The 20,635-nt window shown below is 41.5% G+C and overlaps 1 protein-coding gene across 1 annotated transcript in view; it reads left to right on the top strand.

The window, feature by feature from the left end:
• The window catches only part of TRPC4AP (transient receptor potential cation channel subfamily C member 4 associated protein), a 41,315-nt gene that overhangs the window by 13,121 nt on the left and 7,559 nt on the right, over positions 1-20,635 (top strand). Inside the window, 10 exon segments of the mRNA XM_050907590.1 lie at positions 1,313-1,370; positions 2,508-2,563; positions 4,141-4,269; positions 5,430-5,631; positions 8,762-8,950; positions 10,650-10,792; positions 15,026-15,157; positions 15,831-15,889; positions 18,292-18,393; positions 20,236-20,319. Of these exon segments, the coding sequence (XP_050763547.1) occupies positions 1,313-1,370; positions 2,508-2,563; positions 4,141-4,269; positions 5,430-5,631; positions 8,762-8,950; positions 10,650-10,792; positions 15,026-15,157; positions 15,831-15,889; positions 18,292-18,393; positions 20,236-20,319 (1,154 nt within the window).

Genomic DNA, 20,635 nt, shown 5'->3' on the forward strand with positions numbered 1-20,635 from the left:
GAATAAGGTGATAAATACATGGTGGGTTATAGTATTGACCAGGAAAAATAAATACTAGCTGAAAAGGTCCACGTTGTGGCAAGGCAGGAGTGATCATGACTGCAGCCATCCTTAAAAGACAGACTTTTTGCAGTAGGCATTCTTTCCCAGGAGAAGAGCAGGTGGCCTGCATCCCAAGTGCACAGGGATATCTTTGGATGCTTATTTTGGGTACCGAGCCTTGAGGTGTGCATTCTCCTCCTAAAACGTCAGCCATTAATATGAGCACTACGTTAACGCTGCAGTCATTTTTCTCTACCCTATTGATGCTACAGCTACTATTACAAATATTGCTGGAAAACGTATATTCCTCTTTAAAGTTGCCTATTTATTTATTTGTCAGTGCTTAAAATGTGGGCAGTGCCTCCAGTGCTGTCAGATGTTTTCCTCTGTGTCTGGGCAGGTAGTTCATTAACAGAAGGGTAAAGTTAAGTAGGGACAAATAGACAGAGCAAGTTGTAAATAAGTATATTGTCAGTTGGCATGACTTGACTGGGTAATGCCTACATTGCTCTTAACAGTTTAAACTGAATTTTAAAACGAGGGGCTTTTTGCAATATTTCTTGCAGAAGTCATCAGTTCCTTCTAGTAGCTAACTCTGATTTTTAAACAAACTGCTATTTTTAAAAATGTTTTAAGATAAACCAGTGGTATAGGCTAGAACAACTAAAGATCAGTTCCACATCTATCAGAACCATAGTCCTAGTCTTGGAAAGCTGTTACATTCCTTAAATAGAAATGAGACAACGCTTCACATATCTGTAAATGTATATGTAAGTATACATACAAGGTGCATGTACACAAGCAGTGGCTTGCTCTTTGTTGGTGAGATTAAAGTCTGGAGCAACTAAGTTCTGTTATGTCTGGACCTGAAATGTATTTCGAAGCCCAGCAAGATTTAGGGAGAGCCTTTGCAAAATTTGAATCTCTTTGCAGACTATTGCTAAAGATTCATTATTTTGGGAGATGTGTGGTAGCCATCCTTGATGTTATCTGGATGCATGTGAAATGACATTCTTTGCAGACTCAAATTCTTTAAAACTTGTCAGTGGGAGATTGTTTTATACGACTGTTATTATTTCTTCAGGGTAAATACAACTATTTTTTGTCAATGTAATTTTGACACCAGTGGGGTTTTGATTGTAGAGCTTCCATTGTTCACCTCTGTGACTTCAGCAGAGACAGGACTAAGTTTGGATTTGTCACTGACAAATTAATTGGCTATTTGTATTTCAATGATTATTCCCTTAATTCTTTATTTTTTTTATTACAGCTTTTAGTAGAAATTCTCATGAGACCTACTCTTATTACACAGAAAAAGAAACAGAAAAGTAAGTAAATAGGTGTTTTGTTTTTCATTCTTGCCTTGTGTCCTTATTCAGACAGAAATTGCTCTATTTTTCTGTTACTCTCTTTCCATACCAGCAATTTCCTGTTCCTAAATGAATCATTGGTTTCTTTGTTCTCTGTAGTACGGATTCGTGATGGGATTTAGGATAGTCACCTGTTGCAAAGCACAGCTCGGGAGTATTCATGCACTCAGCATAACATACTTCTCTCAGTGCAGTAAATCTGCAATCACTGGAAACTTTTATTGTTACTGTGGCTATAGCTACAGTTAACTATTATTAATAATAAGCCACAAAACATTGTTTATGTAATAGGAGTTATAGAGATTGTGAGATAATGAAAAGTATGCCGTTTTCCTGACCTAGTCATAGTGACTGCTAATTTCCAAATTGCTGTAAGGAGAACTTGCCAATGGGGTGCAGTAGCTTCAGCACAACTTTCCTGCTGGAGCAGCTTTGGTTTAGTGTTTTCATTTCTCCTGTCTGTGATTCTGCCGGTTCCCTGAACCCTTCTGAGGAAAGGAAATGTCATGGTACACTCCATGCCCATCAGCCAGGGAACTTCAAAGGTGAAGTAACTCGAACTTGAGCTAGAGGCAGCTGTTGTATGTCTGCACTGAAAACATATTTTAAATATTAAAATGCTGGAGTAAATCAGATTGAAAGCTTTTCTATGAATTCCTGATGCTGCATGGAGAAAACTGCATGAACTGGCCTTTTTTCCCCCCCTCCATGCTTAATAATTGGAACTAATATATGTCTCAGCAGTTTCTCGTATTGGCAAATTTTGACATGATCTATGATATTTTTCCTAAAATACTGTTTACAACCCTATCATTCCCTTTTGTGTGTGACTAAGTAGTGCACTAGACCACAGGTACCTCTCTGTCTGTGGTCCTAGGCAGTGCTGATAGTAGTTTTGGAAGAAAGCATGTGAACAGGTCAGGTATAGAGTGTTTCTTCCTCTGGTTTCTGTCCTCCAAGGCAGTTGCACATATGATCTGAGCTAGCAGTTAGCCTGAAATTCTCACTCGTTTCATAGCTATTTGTGTTACTACTGTGGATGTTAGTGTTCCTTGGCAACGTATAGCTAGTGAATGTCTGTTTTCTCCTTTGCAGTAAGCGATGACCTCATCAAGGACTGTTTAAGCATACTGTACAACACGTGTATATGTGTAAGTACAACTGCTGTGGAACAGTGTTCTTCTGCTGGTCATGTTTTACATGTGCCACTTGATAAGACAACATAGACTCTTTTAAGCATAATTTAAACTCACTCTGAAACTTTTCGTTGAAATTCCTTCAGTTAAATATAGGACCATCCTATATTTTGATGTGTTACTCAAATAATTTCTGTTTTCTTAGCCACATTGTCAAGTTTAAATCCTCTTGTTTGGATCTTTCTGTATCTGTGTTTCCATAGGAAAGCCATGTCAGCCTTTGTTGTATTGAAACTTAAAATTTGAAACTGGAATGGATGTCTGCTAACCCGAGCTACAGCTAGTCTTCTTCAGTAATGGTGCTGGCAAAGTGTTTTAAGTTTGATCATGCAGCTTCTTCATGTGCTGAATATTGGTTCAGATCAGTGCTAAGGAAGGTGCTGGGTTAAAGGCCTATTGAAATACCTTGCCATTAAAATTCTGAAGCTAAAATCGCATGCCTCGTTATGCATGCAGGGAACAACCTCAGGATTGTTTACTTAATCACACATTTTATAGTGTCATAACCTAGGGAGCATTGTTTAACAAAAATTTTAAAAAAGGAAGTTACTGGCTTGGAGTTCTTCCAAAGACATCAACCTAATCTTGAGAGTTTGAGTCTTAATAGATGCTGTTCACTGTTAAGTATCTGTGTACACATGGGAGAGGGAAGAGAGGGAGCACTTTTTTCTTGACTTATGATTTTTTTTTTTTAACTACAGGTAATGCAACTTTTTTGCAAACTGAGAGTAGCGTAATATGCTAAGAAACAAGTTTGCAATTTATAGACTAGCTGCTGTTTTAATTCACTTCAGTGTTACTGCTCTCTTGAACGAGAAGTGTTCAGGATTGCAGAAATGTTGCGTATGCAATATTAACTGTTGTGATGCTTGTGTGTATATATTCAGGAAGTATCTAAGCTAGTCGAGTTCTGTGAGCACTGGTAATATGTCAGTCATATAATAGACAGCTTTGCAAGTGGTAAGGATGTAGTTTTACGTTACGTTTGATTCCAGACTGGCTGTGCTCTCAGCAGAAATCAGAGCATAAAAGCTGGCCTTAATGAACTCGATGATGAACCTGAGTTTATGCTTTAGCATGACTTTTGGGCTCATCACTGAGTTCATTAAGGCCAGTGCTTGATTCAGGTTGCTCAGACTCTGCCCAGCTGAGAGGAATGTTGACAGTTCAGGAGGAATCTGGGGACTGCATTTACGTACCATAAAATGGAGCTGGTTACAATTTGTATGGGAAACCAGAGACAAGCCTCTCTGATGTATTTCCAGGCATGCAGCGTTTACTTTTGATTCAGGCAAGTAAACAACTGCCTTGAGATGAAGCCTCTCATCCCGGAGCCTGTAGTTTTTGCAAGCGTCATGTTAACTTCAAACAAGGACTGGAGTTAGTTTTGGTCACCGTAAACAAAATATTTCCTGGTTTCAGGAATAGCTGATTTGATAACACATCATCAGTAAAGCTGTCCTGCCTGTAACAAGTGACTTCTCAAGGTGGGCTCTGACTCTGGGTCTGTGTGTGCGTTTGCTGCTTTCTAGACGGAAGGAGTCACAAGGCGATTGGCGGAAAGAAATGACTTTGTATTGTTCCTGTTTACACTGATGACAAACAAAAAGACATTCCTCCAAACTGCAACGCTCATTGAAGATATCCTGGGAGTTAAAAAGGTTAGTTACTCGTTTCTTAATTTTATTTGTAGGGCTTTTCAGGCCCGTAGAGGAAAGAACTTTCTTTGAAGAGTTGCTGAAGATAATCCTCTAAGCTAGCATTCTCGCGTCTTGTAGCTTATTTGAAACCTGACTGTTTACAGTGATCATTAACTTCAGTCACGCTTCATACAGAAGCCAAATTATGCATGTAATGCTTTTGCATAGCTTGCAGAGGATGATGGGGGGTGAGTACCTAGCTGTCTTTAAAGTACAACCAGTATTTCAAATAAAGAAAATGAACCTCATATAAATTAATTTTTCATCCTTGCCTTCTGATTACACTTCAAATATTTTAGTAGCCTTCCTGACATCTGGAAGGCTTCCTGTGCTTCTCTCTTACCTTGGGGTTTGTCACCTCTTGGAGAAGTTGTAGGCCGGGGGAGCAGGGCACTTAGGTCTTCTGCACAAATGAGGTTTTTTAACTTGCTTGCCAGCATCATTACAGCTTAGTGCCCTGATGTGATGCAAATAAAATATTGGAGGTATAACATTGGGAAAACCCTGAATGGAATGTGTCTGTGTACATTTTGTGGAGAGGGTCAGGATTCTGTAACTTGTTAGTGTTTTTTTAGAGTAAAGTTGAGGATGATGTACTTCTTGAGATAGGAAACCAGCTTAGTTTATCTGAACATAAATGCTTTTTGCTGAAAACTGTTTCTGACATCTTTTTATTAAAAAGATCTTTTGATGAAAAAGACTGAGAAAAATAATGTGGAAGTCAGCTCTTGTCTGTGAGTTTCAAAGAAAATACAGAAGTGGAAAACAAAATTGAAACTTTCTAATACCTAAATGTAATTTGTATGTTAAATTAGATTGTGGTTTGTTTGGGGTTTTTTTAAATTAAAAAAAAAAGGCCCCCAAATTTTATGTAAATACTTAGTCTTTGAAATATGGATATCTATGCTTTTGGAATTGATAAAGGTAAGTGATACCAGTTGTAAATCACAACTGTTTTCAGACCCTTCACTTCTCACTACCTGCTTGCTTCTCTTTTACTAATGTTGAAATAACACACAGATCTCCCCAGGGAAGAACTGTAGCTGAAGCCTTCTGGCTGTGTCTGTGTTCACTTATTGAACACGACGTGCGACTTACTCAGTTGATGTTGCCTCCTCCAGGAAATGATACAACTGGATGATATTCCCAATCTCGCGAGCCTTGTGTCCAGTTTTGATCAGCAGCAGCTTGCGAACTTCTGCAGGATCCTCGCCGTCACAATTTCTGAGCTTGACACAGGAAGTGATGACAAGCACACGCTTCTAGCCAAAAATGCCCAGCAGAAAAAAAACTTGGGTCCTTCTCGAGCTGAAATTAATCAAGGTAATTGTTACGTTGTGAACAAACGCAGAAGAATCTCAACAGTGTGTAAAGGTTCCCTCTTCTCAGTGTCACATCTGTAGCGTATGTTTGTAGAGGATACTGTAAGCATTCTGTCTTACAAAGCGTTTTTCTTCATTCACTTTCCTCAAGCAGTTTCCTGGAAACAATCTTTTCTGTTTATGAAACTTACTTTGTAGCTTTCAGTTTCATATGGTGTTGGTAATTAGGTGAGTTAATTTCTGTCATTTCAGCCCTCTCTGAACTGAGTGGCTTAAAATAATTGGGTTTATTTTCTATCCCTCACTCACTTCCATGGCCTTCCCTTTAGCAACTCTCAGTAATTCCGTGTCCTCCTTAAAATATGAATTCCTGAACTAAAACTGCATGCAGCGTGGTTGCTGTTGGAGCAGTTCCTTCTCTGATTTTATCTGACATTGTCCTCAGCAGGATGTCTTTATCAACAAGGAAAGTGTGTTTAATCATGTTGCCCGCCGTTACCACACTAGCCTTGGAAATCTGTGGGTCTAATCTCAACTTTAACTTTGGGCACAGTCCAGGTTTCCTTATTTTGCTGAGTACTTCTCAGATGCAGAAGTCTTGCCTGGAAGGATGAGTATGAATTTAAGGGATTTAAATTAAAGTACCCTCAAATGTAGAATCTGTTGTTTTCAGCTCTTACTACGCTGAAAAGCTTTTGGGCTTCTGAAGCAGATGTTTGCATAGGCCCATGCCAAACAATTTTGGGAAGTGCAAACAGGGATTTTGGAGCTGGTTCTCCCATCTTCTAACATTTTGTGTTAGCCATGAACAACAAAGCTCCATTTGTAACCGCTGCCACCTCTACAGCATCCAGTGAGAGACAGATAGCATAATACAGCAGGCAGAAGCTGAGAAACTGTAAAGGGAGGTTTATTGTCTTCTGCCCTGCGATCGCCAGACCTTGCTTGTGAAGAGCAATGGACAAGTCGAGACATGGATTTGACGGATGGACTACTCGGTGGATAAGGAATTGGCTGGATGGTCACACTCAAAAGAGTTGCAGTCAATGGCTCGATGTCTGAGTGGAGGCCAGTGAGGAGTGGCGTTCCTCAGGGGTCGGTATTGGGACCGGCACTGTTTAACATCTTTGTCGGCGACACAGCCAGTGGGATCGAGTGCACCCTCAGCCAGTTTGCCGACGACACCGAGCTGTGTGGTGTGGTCGACACGCTGGAGGGAAGGGATGCCGTCCAGAGGGACCTTGACAGGCTTGAGAGGTGGGCCCGTGTGAATCTCATGAAGTTCAACAAGGCCAAGTGCAAGGTCCTGCACATGGGTTGGGGCAATCCCAAGCACAAATACAGGCTGGGCGATGAGTGGATTGAGAGCAGCCCTGAGGAGAAGGACTTGGGGGTATTAGTGGATGAAAAACTGACTGTGAGCCAGCAATGTGCACTCGCAGCCCAGAAAGCCAGTCGCATCCTGGGCTGCATCAAAGGAAGTGTGGCCAGCAGGTTGAGGGAGGGGATTCTGCCCCTCTACTCTGCTCTCGTGAGACCCCACCTGGAGTAATGTGTTCAGCTCTGGGGCCCCCAGCATAAGAAAGACATGGACCTGCTCAAGCGGGTCCAGACAAGGCCATGAAGACAATCAGAGGGCTGGAGCACCTCCCCTATGAGGACAGGCTGAGAGACTTGGGGTTGCTCAGCCTGGAGGAGAGAAGGCTCCGGGGACACCTTATAGCAGCCTTCCAGTACCTAAAGGGGGTCTACAGGAAAGATGGGGAGGGACTCTTTGTCAGGGAGTGTAGTGATAGGATGAGGTGTAATGGTTTTAAATTGAAAGAAGGTAGATTTAGATTAGATATTAGGAAGAAATTCTATACTGTGAGGGTGGTGAGACACTGGAACAGGTTGCCCAGAGAGGTTGTGGATGCCCCATCCCTGGAAGTGTTCAAGGCCAGGTCGGATGGGGCTTTGAGCAGCCTGATCTAGCGGAAGGTGTCCCTTCCCATGGCAGGGGAGTTGGAACTAGATGATCTTTAAGGTCCCTTCCAACTCAAACCATTCTATGATTCTAAGAATGTGTAGGTGTGGGTACAAAGTTTAATTTAAATTAGTTGAACTGAATAAGCTTGGATCCTGCAGAGCTGAACTTAGCCAAGCAAATGTTTAACTGATCATTTTTTGTTTGCACAATTAGAGACTGTATCTAAGACTGTAACGCATATTCAATTTTAAAAATTTTATCAGGGAGCTTATTCTTTCAGAGATGGTACCAGCAGGCAGAATCTCCCAACTCTTTCACGTAATGTTCATGGCCAAATTCTTTGTCCTTTTGTACTTGCATCTGCAGGTGTGTAGTGAAGTGAAGACTTAGCCATGTATCTATAATAAACAGATCCTGTAATTAAGTTACTCTGTGAAAACTAGGACAAAATGCAGCTCCTAGCACCTCCCCAAGCCCCCCAAGCATTTTGCAGACCAGTGACTTCTGTCCTTGAACTGCTCTTTCTAAGGGTGCAGTTCCACAACAATTAAAACCCTCTAACTTGGGGCTGCTGTCATGTGTTCCCCGTCTGTTTTGCTCCATGATGAACTAATTCAGGAAACTAGTACTTAAAAAGCTAAGAGCTTTCCGCCCAGCTACTGAAGTGACCTAGTTCAGTTTGCTATGAGACAAACACCACAGGAGGTAAAATGAAGGAGGTAGCATCGCACAGAGGAAAGGGGAGGTGGAGCTGCCGCTTCCAAGGGCTGCTGCTTTATTTCTGCCAGCTTAATCTTCAGCCAGATCAGTTCCTTGATATTGACTCGCTGTGGACTGGAAAACAGCAGTGCCAGCAAAAGGGAACTGGCCGGAAACAAGCAGTTAGAGTAAGGTAGAACTCATTTTTTTCCAGTGTAGGTTCAACACAAACCAGTTTAATGCTGATTGAATTATGCCTAGGGTATGTACACTCTCTTCCAGTCCTTAATAGGAGAGTGCACCGACTTCTTCCATCTTTGGATCTTTTTAACCAGATGGAATTTGTTTCTGTGTACTCTTCTATATTACTAATGTAGATGTTTTGGTACCTTGTGGTATAGAGGATTTGATGACTGTTGTGTTGGTGATCTTAAATCGTAATAAAATTATTTTTCTTTTTCAGCTACACTTTTGAATATTCCAGGCTTCATTGAGCGATTGTGCAAACTGGCAACACGGAAGGTGTCTGAAACAACAGGTACTTCCAGCTTCCTCCAGGAGCTGGAAGAATGGTACACCTGGCTGGACAATGCACTAGTACTTGATGCACTGATGAGAGTGGCAAATGAAGAGGCAGAGCAGAGCAGTACAGGTATCTGGCTTGCATTCCACCATTAGCTGATGCATATCTTAACCTTCTTCAGTGTTTGCCATGTGTTGCTTTTCCTTTCAACCAGTATTGATTCCCCTTTTCTTGCATGAAAGACCGACGTGTCAGCATTTAGGTCTGGCTCCCGTTTTGTTCTCATGTAGCACTGATTTTTTTTTTCATGAACTAAAGTTAGCAAAAAGGAAATGTCCTATGGCAGACTGTGCCCTTTGCACACCTCGATAACACTGTAACGCTGTACATCCTCAGCACTAATCTCCCCTGGAGTGATAAAAATAACGCACGTCTGAGGTAAGTGACTTTACCAGCATTTTGCTCTAAAACTTAGGCTGATGGCTTTAGGTCCAAACACTTCATACCAAGCAAGCAGTCCCTCCTTTAAAAAGGAAAGGTAGTTCCAGCAAAATTAAATAAGTTAATTGGAAAAAAATAATTGTTTCAGGAGAGCGTGCGGAAGTGTTAATACAACCTTAGGAAAATGCTTTGAAGCAAGGGCGTGGTTTGTTTCTTCACTCTTCAATATTACAGAAAAGCAATGTATGTCTTGTAGAATTCCAAGTACTCGGTAACATAATGAGAATTATCGCAAAATTTTGATATCTAAATCTTTGCTTCTATGCTTCTTTGGAAAACTTTCTTCCTTATCCAGCTTTGTTAGTTTTGTAGCAATGAATTATTAAAACTTCTGAAAATACACAAAAAATGAAATCTGTGGATGCTCCAACAGCATCTCACGCATACCTTTATACAAACCAACCTGGTGGAAACTGGAGAACGCTTGGTATTTTGGAACAGAATTCACAAGGCAATTTTGCTGAGGTGAAACATGCCCAGTCACAGCTCTTGACCCACAACATCAGTTAGCAAGCAAACCTAGATGTACTCTCCCAGAATACTGCCTCAGTCTCCAATGGCTTGTGGCTTAGGGACCTCTGAGTCAGAGGTGGTGTCTATGCTTTTGAGCCTTTGATAGTTTCCTTCCTTTGTGTGTTTGCCTAGTTACTGTTTCTTCACATGGGTTCAAAAAGCATTCATGCTATCCTGTGGCAGGGCAGTTTATCACTTAGTTATGTATTGTGTAAAGAGCTAACTCCTTTCTGAACTGCAACCTACAGGTTTCACTATGTCCTTATTTACTTTCTCTGTTTTCACTCATGATTTCCGTCAGGTTTTCCACTTGCAGTCATGGCAAGTTATATCCTATTTCTGCCCTTAGCAGTATAATTCTGGATAGGGCTATGAAGATTATTTAACTGTGGCCTAAGTATACTGATACTGAGGTATGAAATGAAAGTAGACTAATAGTAAATGCTTCTGATAATCTCACCCCCTACTTTTTTACCTTTTCTGCCATGTCCTTTCTGGTGCAGTAGTCTATTAATTCATATAGGTGATCCTACTTATTTTAGGTAGATGATGCCATTTAGCTTATTATGGAAAATTAAATAATTTTTTTAAATCTAGTTTTATCTCCTCTAAAGTTCCAGCTATATTTTCTTCTCTTCTGTAGCATTTAACTTTAATTGGTTATTTGTTGTATGTCACTATTTTCAATCAAGAAGAAGATTCAAGCAGACGTGCTGGTCTTACATCTGCAGTGTTTCAGTGTAAAAGTAATAACTGTAACAAATCCTTTCCTGTTGAAGCTGCCTCAGGCTCACATCTTTGCCATCTTGTTCAGAGTCTTCGGATGAAAGTGGATTGGCCAACACCTCAACACGAACACAGCTTCCACAGTCCATGAAGATCATGCACGAGATTATGTATAAGCTGGAGGTGTTGTATGTTCTCTGCGTGCTGCTCATGGGGAGACAAAGGAATCAGGTGAGCACTTGTAAATGGTCATGCATGCAGAAGTTGATGTCTCTTTAAACCTAAGTGCTCGTTAATTAGGTCATGGACACAGAAACATGAAGGGCAAAGCTCAAGGCGTAAAGCTGGGCAAATCCCATCATTGCAGCGATGCGCAAACAAACAGGCCGTGTTTCGTTGCTGAGAACCAGAATGAGCCATTGGGCAGGGCTTGTCACAAGTTGTGCTGACCGGTGGCGGGGGGGCAGCCAGTCCCTGCAGAGCTGTGGCTCTGGTGCAAGGTGGATGCAGGAGGATGCCTCTGGATGAGGCATCCTCTCTCTGTGTGACGAAGTGTGTGGGTGTTCCTGGATGCTGCAGGAGCTGCAGCCAGGCGTTCTTCCCCCTCCTGGTGCACTGGTGCCTCGCTTGGATGGAGCCCCTTCAGGCTTTCTCCTTCTTTGGCTGCTCTCACTTTTGGAAATCCTCTGGGGTGATTTGTGAATGGGTGATTTTTGCAGTAGGTTCCCATGGCTCGGCTGAGTGTGAGTGTGTTGTTAAATTCTCAACTGGGAGGATACACTTCAGTGCTGTCTGCACTAGGTGCTGCCTAGAAATCCCACTCATCTGTTTCTTTTGCATTTCTTGCTTTCAAAATGAAAAATAATTTGTTCCCTGCCTCACATAGGCTTACGGAGAACCAGTCACTGTAGCTTGGCTGTAGTTTGATTTAAACGGGTCAAAAGCATATTGTGAAGGGAAAAGAAAAGCAATCCGTTGGTGCAGTTTTGACAGGTTTCCAACATTGGCAGTCTGCTCAGCTCAGCAGAGCAGCTTGGAGTAGCAGGGGCCTTCGGATGCCCTAGAGACTGGGAGGATCAGATTGTTTTGAGTTGTCGAAGGGCTGTTGTATTAGGCAAGAGTAGCTGTGTTGGGGGGCTGTTGCTTGAGCACATTTATCTTGAGTATTTTGTTCTTTGCTAGTAGCCTCGCACTGTATAGGAGTCACAAATACTCGCCACAGGCAGTCTCTTAAATCTCTTAATCTGAATTTAAAATAGAAGTGCATTTGTAGTACAGTCCTGAACATAACTAACCTGTTCATTCTGAACCTACAAATGGATACTCAGCATTAAAAAGAAATAGATTCTGTATAATAGTAACCAGAGGAAACTAGCAATTCTTGGAGAAACCACAACCACTAGCATAAGAAACTCATAACGCGGTTGTCATTCCTTTTAGAAGTACTGTTTCTATTGGGCATAAAATAAAATTTAAAAAAAGCCCAAGACGTAACTGGAACTACCAGAACATGGATCTGTTAGGAGGACTTTTTTTTCCATTGTATCAAGTCAGATAATTCATCCCTGTGATTTCAGCACAAGAATGCAGTTTTATAGATACTGCAGCTTGCACTCATTCTGCTGCCGCCTGTTCAGGGAGCTGGGGGTGCTGGCTTCCTTCCCTCCCTGGGTCAGTTCTAGTGTGTTACTGTCAAATGTGACAAAGTAGAAAGTATGCTGCTGAAATAGCTAGCTTTAAAGCTGACCTTTTTTTTTTAATTTCCTGGGAGAAAAACTGTTTAGTCTTCCTCTGCTACTTCTGCCACTGTGGATAAAGCTGGCATGCAGTTCACTTCTCCAGGACTGATTCAGGACTGGAATTGAATTCTGGAAAGATTTGAGTTACTTCATTCCCAAACACTTTTTGTCCAGAGCCAGCTCTTCTTGTAAAATCCAGTGTCTTTGAAACACATGATATATTCTTCATTCCTTAATCTACATAAAGTTTTCAAAGACTTGTGTGGCAGATGTGAATCCATTCCCCTTCCTGAGAGGCAGTCAGATTAAGAACTAGAGCTGAGCTGTTCTACGTGGAAAGCTCCAATAAGCAGAGAACGGCCGTGTCTGCAATAGCACTCTCGCTGATAAGCATTTCAGCTGCTTGATGGTATCTCTTTTCTATGAGGGAATAAAAGCACAGGATCTGTGATACCAGTCTTCCAGTCTGAGCAGCCAAAGGTCTTACTGGTTTTATATTGGAATAATTTTGTATAGACTTTCTAAAGGGCATCACAAACCTGCTTCAGCCCACTATGATTATCAACATAATGGTCTGGCATTTGCTTGTAGCGTGATGCAGCTTCCTAAGAAACTCAGCCTGTTGCTGAATGTTTACTCTAAATCCTTGGTTTAAACTTGACTGCTGGTTAACTTGCATAAATTGACAACTGTGCTAGCAGCGACTTGGCTGCTACCTGCTGCCATGTTGGGGATGATCACACCCTTGGGGGTAAGTGGTGTTTCCCTGCAGATTGTGCCTTTCCTTCCTTCTCACTATGGTCACACCCTAAATTACTCTCCTTATATATTTTTCTAGGCTGTCTTGCATGTCTGTATTGTGGTGAAAGGCAATCAGCTGATTTACTTGCTCCTGCTATAGGGAGCCAAACTGCACACAGCAGAAGCTCGGAATAGTTTTAGTAGTGAGAAAGCAATAGAGCAATTCATGTGAAGCTGGGCAGCAACAGGAAAAAGTCAGTGGAGTTTGAAGGGTGAATATAGAGCAGGGATTGTCTTGGCATCCCCAGGCTGAGTAGTTGTAATGAATTTGGGGTCTGGGAGAGAGTGTGATCCAAAGGCAAGGACTGTGACTCAGGAGCTTTGTCATGCAGCCGTCTGTCAGGTGAGAACTTCGAGTTAAGCAAACTAAAAGTAAACTGAACACATTTGAAATTAGGGATGAGTCATATGGAATAAGCAGATTATGCTCTGTGTGGAAAGGAGCAGATTCACGAGTTAAAATGATGAGCATAGAGAGCTCCTCCTTCAGTGAGGGGCCAAGGCTCTCGCAGTCAGCTCACATACTTGGTTTCATTCTGTTGTGTTTGTGCCATGCTGGCCACTGAGGGACGGGGGGACTACAGGGAGTGCTTTGTTTGGAGAGATTCCTCAGAGCTGGTTTTATTGGAGGCTTGTGACTAGATCAAAGTGTCCGAGAGCGATTGAAAGTAAGGGGGCACCAAAGGACTCCAAGCTTTGCAATCTGTCAGGATGGTATGGGTGAGGTGGGAAGGAGCTGCATGCTTCCTCAGGTGTGATATTCAGAGATGCTCAGCAGCAGGAATGTGACTTCCAAATAGTTGGGAAAGTTAGTGGCTGCAGCCAAGAGGAATGTAAAAGGCCATCAGCTATGCTGCGAACAAGAATAGGAATGAAAACCTATAAAATAGCATCGGCCTCAAATGTTTTTGATTCATTCAGGTATTTGAGGAAATGGAACAAATGGAGTGATCTTCTTGAAATACTGCTAGTTATAATTCTGCATCTCGGGGACAACCTAGGTTATTGTTTAGGTGACTTGATTTTAAGGAACATATCCATTACTGCTTTGGGCACTTAATTTTTACAGCATGTTGGGCTTCTCAATTGTGTGTGGTTTTCATTTGCACCACATCTCAAGGGATACTGCTTTTCATAGGCCTGCAGCTGATGGGAGTCCCACTTTGTATTTCTCCTATTCCTCATCTTCCAAATTGCTTACATCAAAAGTATCAAAGCTTGAACTGAAGGTATTCGCACCAAAATTACTAGCTTTTTTACATGAGTAACTCTATAGTCTGTTTCAAACATGTCTTGATGTACTGCTTGGCAGGCAGACCGATAAATAAACGTGAGTGATTTGGCATTTTCTTCTCTTCTGAGCATTCTCTGAAGAAGTTCAACTTCCCCTTAACCTGAAGGAGCAGCACTTGAGCTGCAGCGTGGTTATGTTACTGCTGGACTCTGCTTTGCTCAGAACTCCTGCCACTTGAACAAAAATGATACCGACAGTTTGTGTTGTCTTCAGAGGACTGCTTCAACTCTGTGAACTTAGGCAAAGGACGCTCAGTGGATGACTGGCAGCAGAATATTTGCAGCTTAGTTTTGTGATATGTAGAAGTTAGGTATAGACATATTTTCAATGTGCTGTAAGTGATCTCTTGATGTCCAAAGCTGTTTCTGGAGGCATAGTGGTTAATTGAAGCACTGGCTAACAGCTCTCTGCCAGAATCTCTGTTTTCTATCCATGTCCACCAAATGGAAACTACTCTAATGATACACCATGGTTAGCGTGCATGTTAACACGAACACGTGCTGTTTGATAAAAGAATTCACTCTTTTTGTTGTCAGAGGATGACGTAATTGTGCCCATCTGTTTACCAGACTACGTTAAATCCATATTTGAGGCTGCAGCAAATGAGTATGTACTTCTCTTGTTTTCCAGGTTCATAAAATGATAGCAGAGTTCAAACTGATTCCTGGCCTCAATAACTTGTTTGACAAACTGATCTGGAGAAAGCATTCGGCATCAGCCCTTGTTCTGCATGGACACAATCAAAATTGTGATTGTAGCCCAGTGAGTAACTTTTTAAATTCTGTATTGGATTTTTATCCTATCATATAATTCTGAGGAGTTGTGTTGAGTGACTATGTGCTTGTATAATAAATGAATTGAGATGTGGTAGCATTCAGTTTTTTGTGAATTATTATTTCCACTTAAGTCTTTATCTTTGGCTCATGCTAGCAATTTAGCAGAGGGCAATTTAGCCTCTCCCCTCTCTCCTAGTTTGGGGACTGGGAAAGGGGTAAATTCTGTGAGGCCAAAAGTAGAAGAGGACCAAAACTTAAGGAAATGATAGCTAGCGGGTCTAGCGAGGAGAGGCACAGAACACAAAATGGATCAGTCAGGTTTTTGCAGGGGTTGGGTTTTTTGTTGGTTTCTTCTCCCCCCCCCCCCCCCCCCGATATTCTAAATCAATCAATACAGCGATGAGCTTTTTTTTGCCTTTGCAGTGAGGAGAAATTACTAACTGTTACATGCATAGGCTTGGAGGCAGTCTCCACTTCTGTTCTATTTTGGGAGGCCTGCAAAGTGCAGCCTTCTCCGTTTATGCAAGTCACTTGCTCTGCTGTCCAAATGGGTTTGATTTGGATAGGTTTGCAATTCAGCTGTTTCATGTCAGCTTGGTAACTAATGATATCCAAAAATACTAAAGCAAAGTTTTTTGACCTTTCTTGTCTCTTTTTAGGACATCACTTTAAAGATACAGTTCTTGAGGCTTCTTCAGAGCTTTAGTGATCACCATGAGTGAGTATGAAAAGCTGTGGTAGGTTGTGGCTCGGCGGTATTGTTTGCCTGGTTGCAGTTACAGCGGGTGTCCTGGGCACGGTGCAGGCTCCATGTGAATGGAGCATTGTACTGTCCGTAAACTCGATTCAGATGTTCACGTGCCTTTCAACTCCTGCTATGAAAAGGCTCTCCAGCGGGCATGTCTTAGTATGTCTGTTGATGATTAAAAATAGCCCATTTGCTTCATGTTGAAACGAACTGAAACATTTATATGATGAGTTAACACTTTCTGGCTGAAGAAATAAGGAGGATGCATGATGCTGTTTATCTGTCTTATTCCTGAGAGTTGGTAGTGAGCCAGCGTGCTCACAAGAGCACATGTACTCTGTGGGGACATCTTCAGGTTTCATTCAGAGTGGAACAAGCATGAAACAAAGGCTGTTGGAAGATCAGAGTGAAAGACAGCGTACCTCTGAAGAGGTTAATCAATACTCGTTTGCCTTTGTAAAAAGGCTGGGAAGACATGATTACTGTCTAAGTGCCAGCAATGGAGAAGACCTGATTAAACTGGATGGCAAAATGTTAGGGGAACAATTATCTGTCAGCTAGCCATCGGGAAGCTATGTTGGAGTTAGGAAGAAAGCTTCTGTTTGCCTTCAAAAGGCATACTTATGAAGCTTGCGTCTGCTGGAGTAGTTGAGGGGTGATGCAGTTTGCTTGGGTTTTTTTTTTTTTTTAACGCTGTACTGCTGATACAGAGGTGCTTGTTGCTCCGTTCTGGCTTGTAGAATCATATCTTGCATTCTGTCAGCATCCTGTTGCTCTAATTCAGTGCTGCAAGATGGTGTCCTGTTCCTTACAAACGTATGCATTTGAGGCATATTGCACTTCTTGCCTAGCTGGTCTTATCTACAGCCAGGGTAATGTTTTTGTGTAGCTTTTATCGAGTACTCTTAAATATGCATATTGGAAGTATCAGCCTTTTTGATTGTAGAGTATTGGCTTTAAGAATGGGGAGCTGCTGGGCATACTGTAAGCATAAGGGGAAGGCTGACCTATTGTAAATCCTCCACGCAAGACATTGTTTGCTCAGGAATCACTACAGGTTTTCCAATAAAATCTCTTTAGAAGATGTTCCTACTTAAGTGGCTACTACAAAGATCTCGGGCTTGTTTAAACAGAAAACAGCTTTCAGCTGTAACATTTGAGCAAGCGGAATGTGTGGAATCTGGTTAGGGTTTTTAAACAAACAGTTACATGAACTTTCTATGAAATCACAGATAAGCTGAGTTAGCTGAGGACAAGATGAGAGCAAGTACTTATATACTAATACTAACTTCAGTAAAATTGTGTATAAACCAAACTTGTGGAACTGTTTATTGCATGGAGAGAGAGGCTGTATTTTCATTACAGAAACCTGTTGATCCAGATCAAAAGAAGCTTCACATGACAGCCTCAGTGGGCACTTATCAGGAGGATAGTGTTTGAAGCAAGAAGGCATCCCCATCACCTTTGTGGTCTAATAATTTATCTTCTGTGTAGTTGCTATGTTTTGATGAGTAGGTTCTCTTTGCACACCCTCACACTCATCACTGCATCCTATGTTCTTTTAGGTTTCCTGACAAATCTTTGCTGTCTGATTCTGAGCACTTTGAAGTAGGAGGGCTCTAAGGGAATGCGCTGGCATTGGGCAGGGAGTCTGTCAAAGGGAGCCTCTGGACTACATTTCTGCTTTGTCAGACTTGTTCTGCATTTAATTTACTTTGCAGATAAATTAATTGATTTTCATTATGAAAAGTTCAGTATTTGATAAAGAATTTCATGCAAATTCCTTGTTTTTATATCCATTCCTGTTCTGTTTTCTACATTTCATGAAGTTTTTAAATATTTCCAGAGTAGCTCAGAGTAATAAAGTACCGGATGATTGAGTACTTTTTTTGCAGTTTCTACTTTCTAACTGAGATATATTACTGATAAAGAGCATGGTCACTATAAGGCAGAGAAAAACTGCAGGAAGCTGTGAAAAGTTTTTCTATTTAAGTCTTCTGAAATTCAGCAAAATGTTGCTGAGATTTTAAAAAATGAGTGTTACCCAGAAGTAAATATCTAGAAAACAAACCATAAGATCCTGAACAGGTCAGCAAAGAACCACCATCTCAAAGCTGGTCGGTGTTGAAACTTGCATTTGGTAAATTTTGGAGGAGGCTTACAGAACAGCAGCTACCTGGCCTACTTGGGAGTGTGCTGTGGTGGAGGGGAGCAGAGTGTGAACGGGTGTGAAGACCAGAGAGGTGAAAGCTGGTTGCCTAGTCCTGCAGCCCTCGTAGGCGCGTGGCTTTACTCTTCATGGAATTGCACGTTTGTCTGCCTCTTGAATTCATCATGTTTTTCTCCCTTACACCCCGACTGTCTTGCTTTAGGAACAAGTATCTCCTTTTAAACAGCCAAGAACTTAATGAGCTGAGTGCAATCTCCCATAAAGCCAACATCCCTGAAGTTGATGCAGTTGTCAACACAGACAGGTGAGTAGGGATGGAGGGTTTAGGTCAGCAGCTTCTAGCGTTTTGCAAGCACTTATAGTGGAGATTTGATGTCACCTGTTTTGTTTGAGGTCCTTCTGTTCACCACGCTTGCTTTAATTTCAGTGACATGTTTCAGCGGGAAGTGTCTAGTTTGTATGATATTCATGGTCATTAGCAAATCTAAAGTGTGCTTGTGCTCAGAGTAAGGTGCTTTAAAAGCAAAAGCAACCTAAAATGGGGGGTTGGAGTTCATGGCCCAGACTTCATTATGATGTGCTAGGTCTGCCTGTTTGTCTGGCCTTTCTCACTATAGGCATTGCAGGCAGACCTGGAAAGTAAACGGGGATCCCTCTAATGCATGAATTGCTGCTACTAATAAATCTTAGTTTTCAGATTCAGGAGCAGTCTGTGCACACATAATGTCCATTTCCAGTCTGCGTAAACAGATCTCAGTGTGTCTGCTCAGAGTCTTTATTTTAAGATCAGCTAATAACTAGAATAAGCTAAATTAGATTAACGTGTTAAACCACTTACAGAATCTCTAGTGTTATATTTGAGAGTATCTGTTAGATTGACTGTTTTGATTTAATAAGCTCTTTAATACATGATTCTGATGTACAGATCTCACAAGGTGAACACTGTTTGCAGAATTTAGTTGTCGGAATACTCCCAGAGTATCAGCAGGGACTTGGTCTACACAGAGCAGATTTACCTTGCTTCAAAAGGGAATTCTCTAAGAGGATTTCTAGATTATAATTATTATCATAATACTGTGCCTAACTGGGAAGAAATGGTGTCTGTATTACTCAGATCCTTTCCTTCTAAGCACAGGTACCTTTCTGGCTTTGTTCAAAAAGGAGTAAATATTTAGGGGGAAAAATTCACCCTGTTAGGAGCACGCTGAAAGGAAGCAGATCAAGGGTGTAAACAGCTTTTTCCAACCTGCAAAGTTTCTCGCCTCTCTCGAGTGTTAGTAAGAACAGACTATCATGCTGCAAGTAAACCGCTTCCCCCAAGGGCTTTGTCAGCTGGCTATTGACTGCCCAGCAAAGGTGCTGATACAGCAGCCATTAACCTGGGTGCATCTGCTCAATGTGCATGCTGGGGTGTTTTTTGAGTAGAAGAGTGCCACTTTGAAGCATCTTATTCTACCTCTGCAGGATGGTTTGTATAGCCAGACAGGCAGCATTGCTCAGTTTCTGGCCTAAACTCGGTTTCTTTTTCACCCTTAGCATTTTGTTTCCATGTTGCTTTTCTTGATGCATGAGATCAAGGCATCGCTTCTGCACGAGCTTACTGTAGGTAGATACTCCACTGAAGTTGCTATTTAATACCAGTAGTATTGCAGTTCTACAGCCTCTATACTTTTGCTAGTACATACAGAAGAAGGCTACTTCATATAGCATCTAGGTTTTCATACAGTGCCCTGCCTCCTAAACAGAACTTAGAGCTTCCTTTACATTTGTTGAGCAAAAAAGGCGTGTGTTTCTTTCATTCCTAAGCTCAAATGTGGTATATGTTTTTTTTCTAATCTCTTAATTCTTACAACCTGTGAATTGGTATTTCTGAAATCATTAAAATTTTGAGAGAAAATGAATAATTTTTCTTTAGGATTTATTTGGAAGTCATGTTGCAGGTATTGCAGATGTTTACCCAAGGCAGTGAGGAGAACTCTTCCACTGGTAGAACTAGTAACAAAAGTTAATGAATATTTGTACTGTATATTTAATACTGGGATTTTGATCATTAAAAGCTCTGGAGAAGAGACAGGATTCGGTATTCTGTGAGGCAGAGTGCTTGCCAGCCCTTCCACTCATGCTGTAATTTCTTCACATGCTCTAGGAGTCTTGTCTGTGATGGGAAGAGAGGTTTGTTGACCAGACTGCTTCAGGTCATGAAGAAGGAACCAGCTGAATCCTCCTTCAGGTTGGTTCACTTTGCACTGTAACGTGCTGTGTTGAGTTGACTGGGAAGTCGGTTTGTTTTCATACAGCTTATAGCAGTTGAAAATCATAAGCTGTGAAAAGATCTGACTTTGTTGCACTTGGCTACAATGGCAGTGCAGGTGAGGGAGAATGCCAAAGCTTGCATGGGACCTCATACCCGGTACAGTCAGTGATTTTTCTGCAGGATCAACAGGTCTGACTCCAGCTTCAGATTGGAATGAAACAGATTCGGAGATTTGATTTAAATTATAGTTGTGATAAAATACTCCCCTTGCTCCAAAATTAAAATCTTATTT

Source organism: Gymnogyps californianus, chromosome 17 (genome assembly GCF_018139145.2).
Source record: "Gymnogyps californianus isolate 813 chromosome 17, ASM1813914v2, whole genome shotgun sequence".
NCBI lineage: Eukaryota > Metazoa > Chordata > Aves > Accipitriformes > Cathartidae > Gymnogyps > Gymnogyps californianus.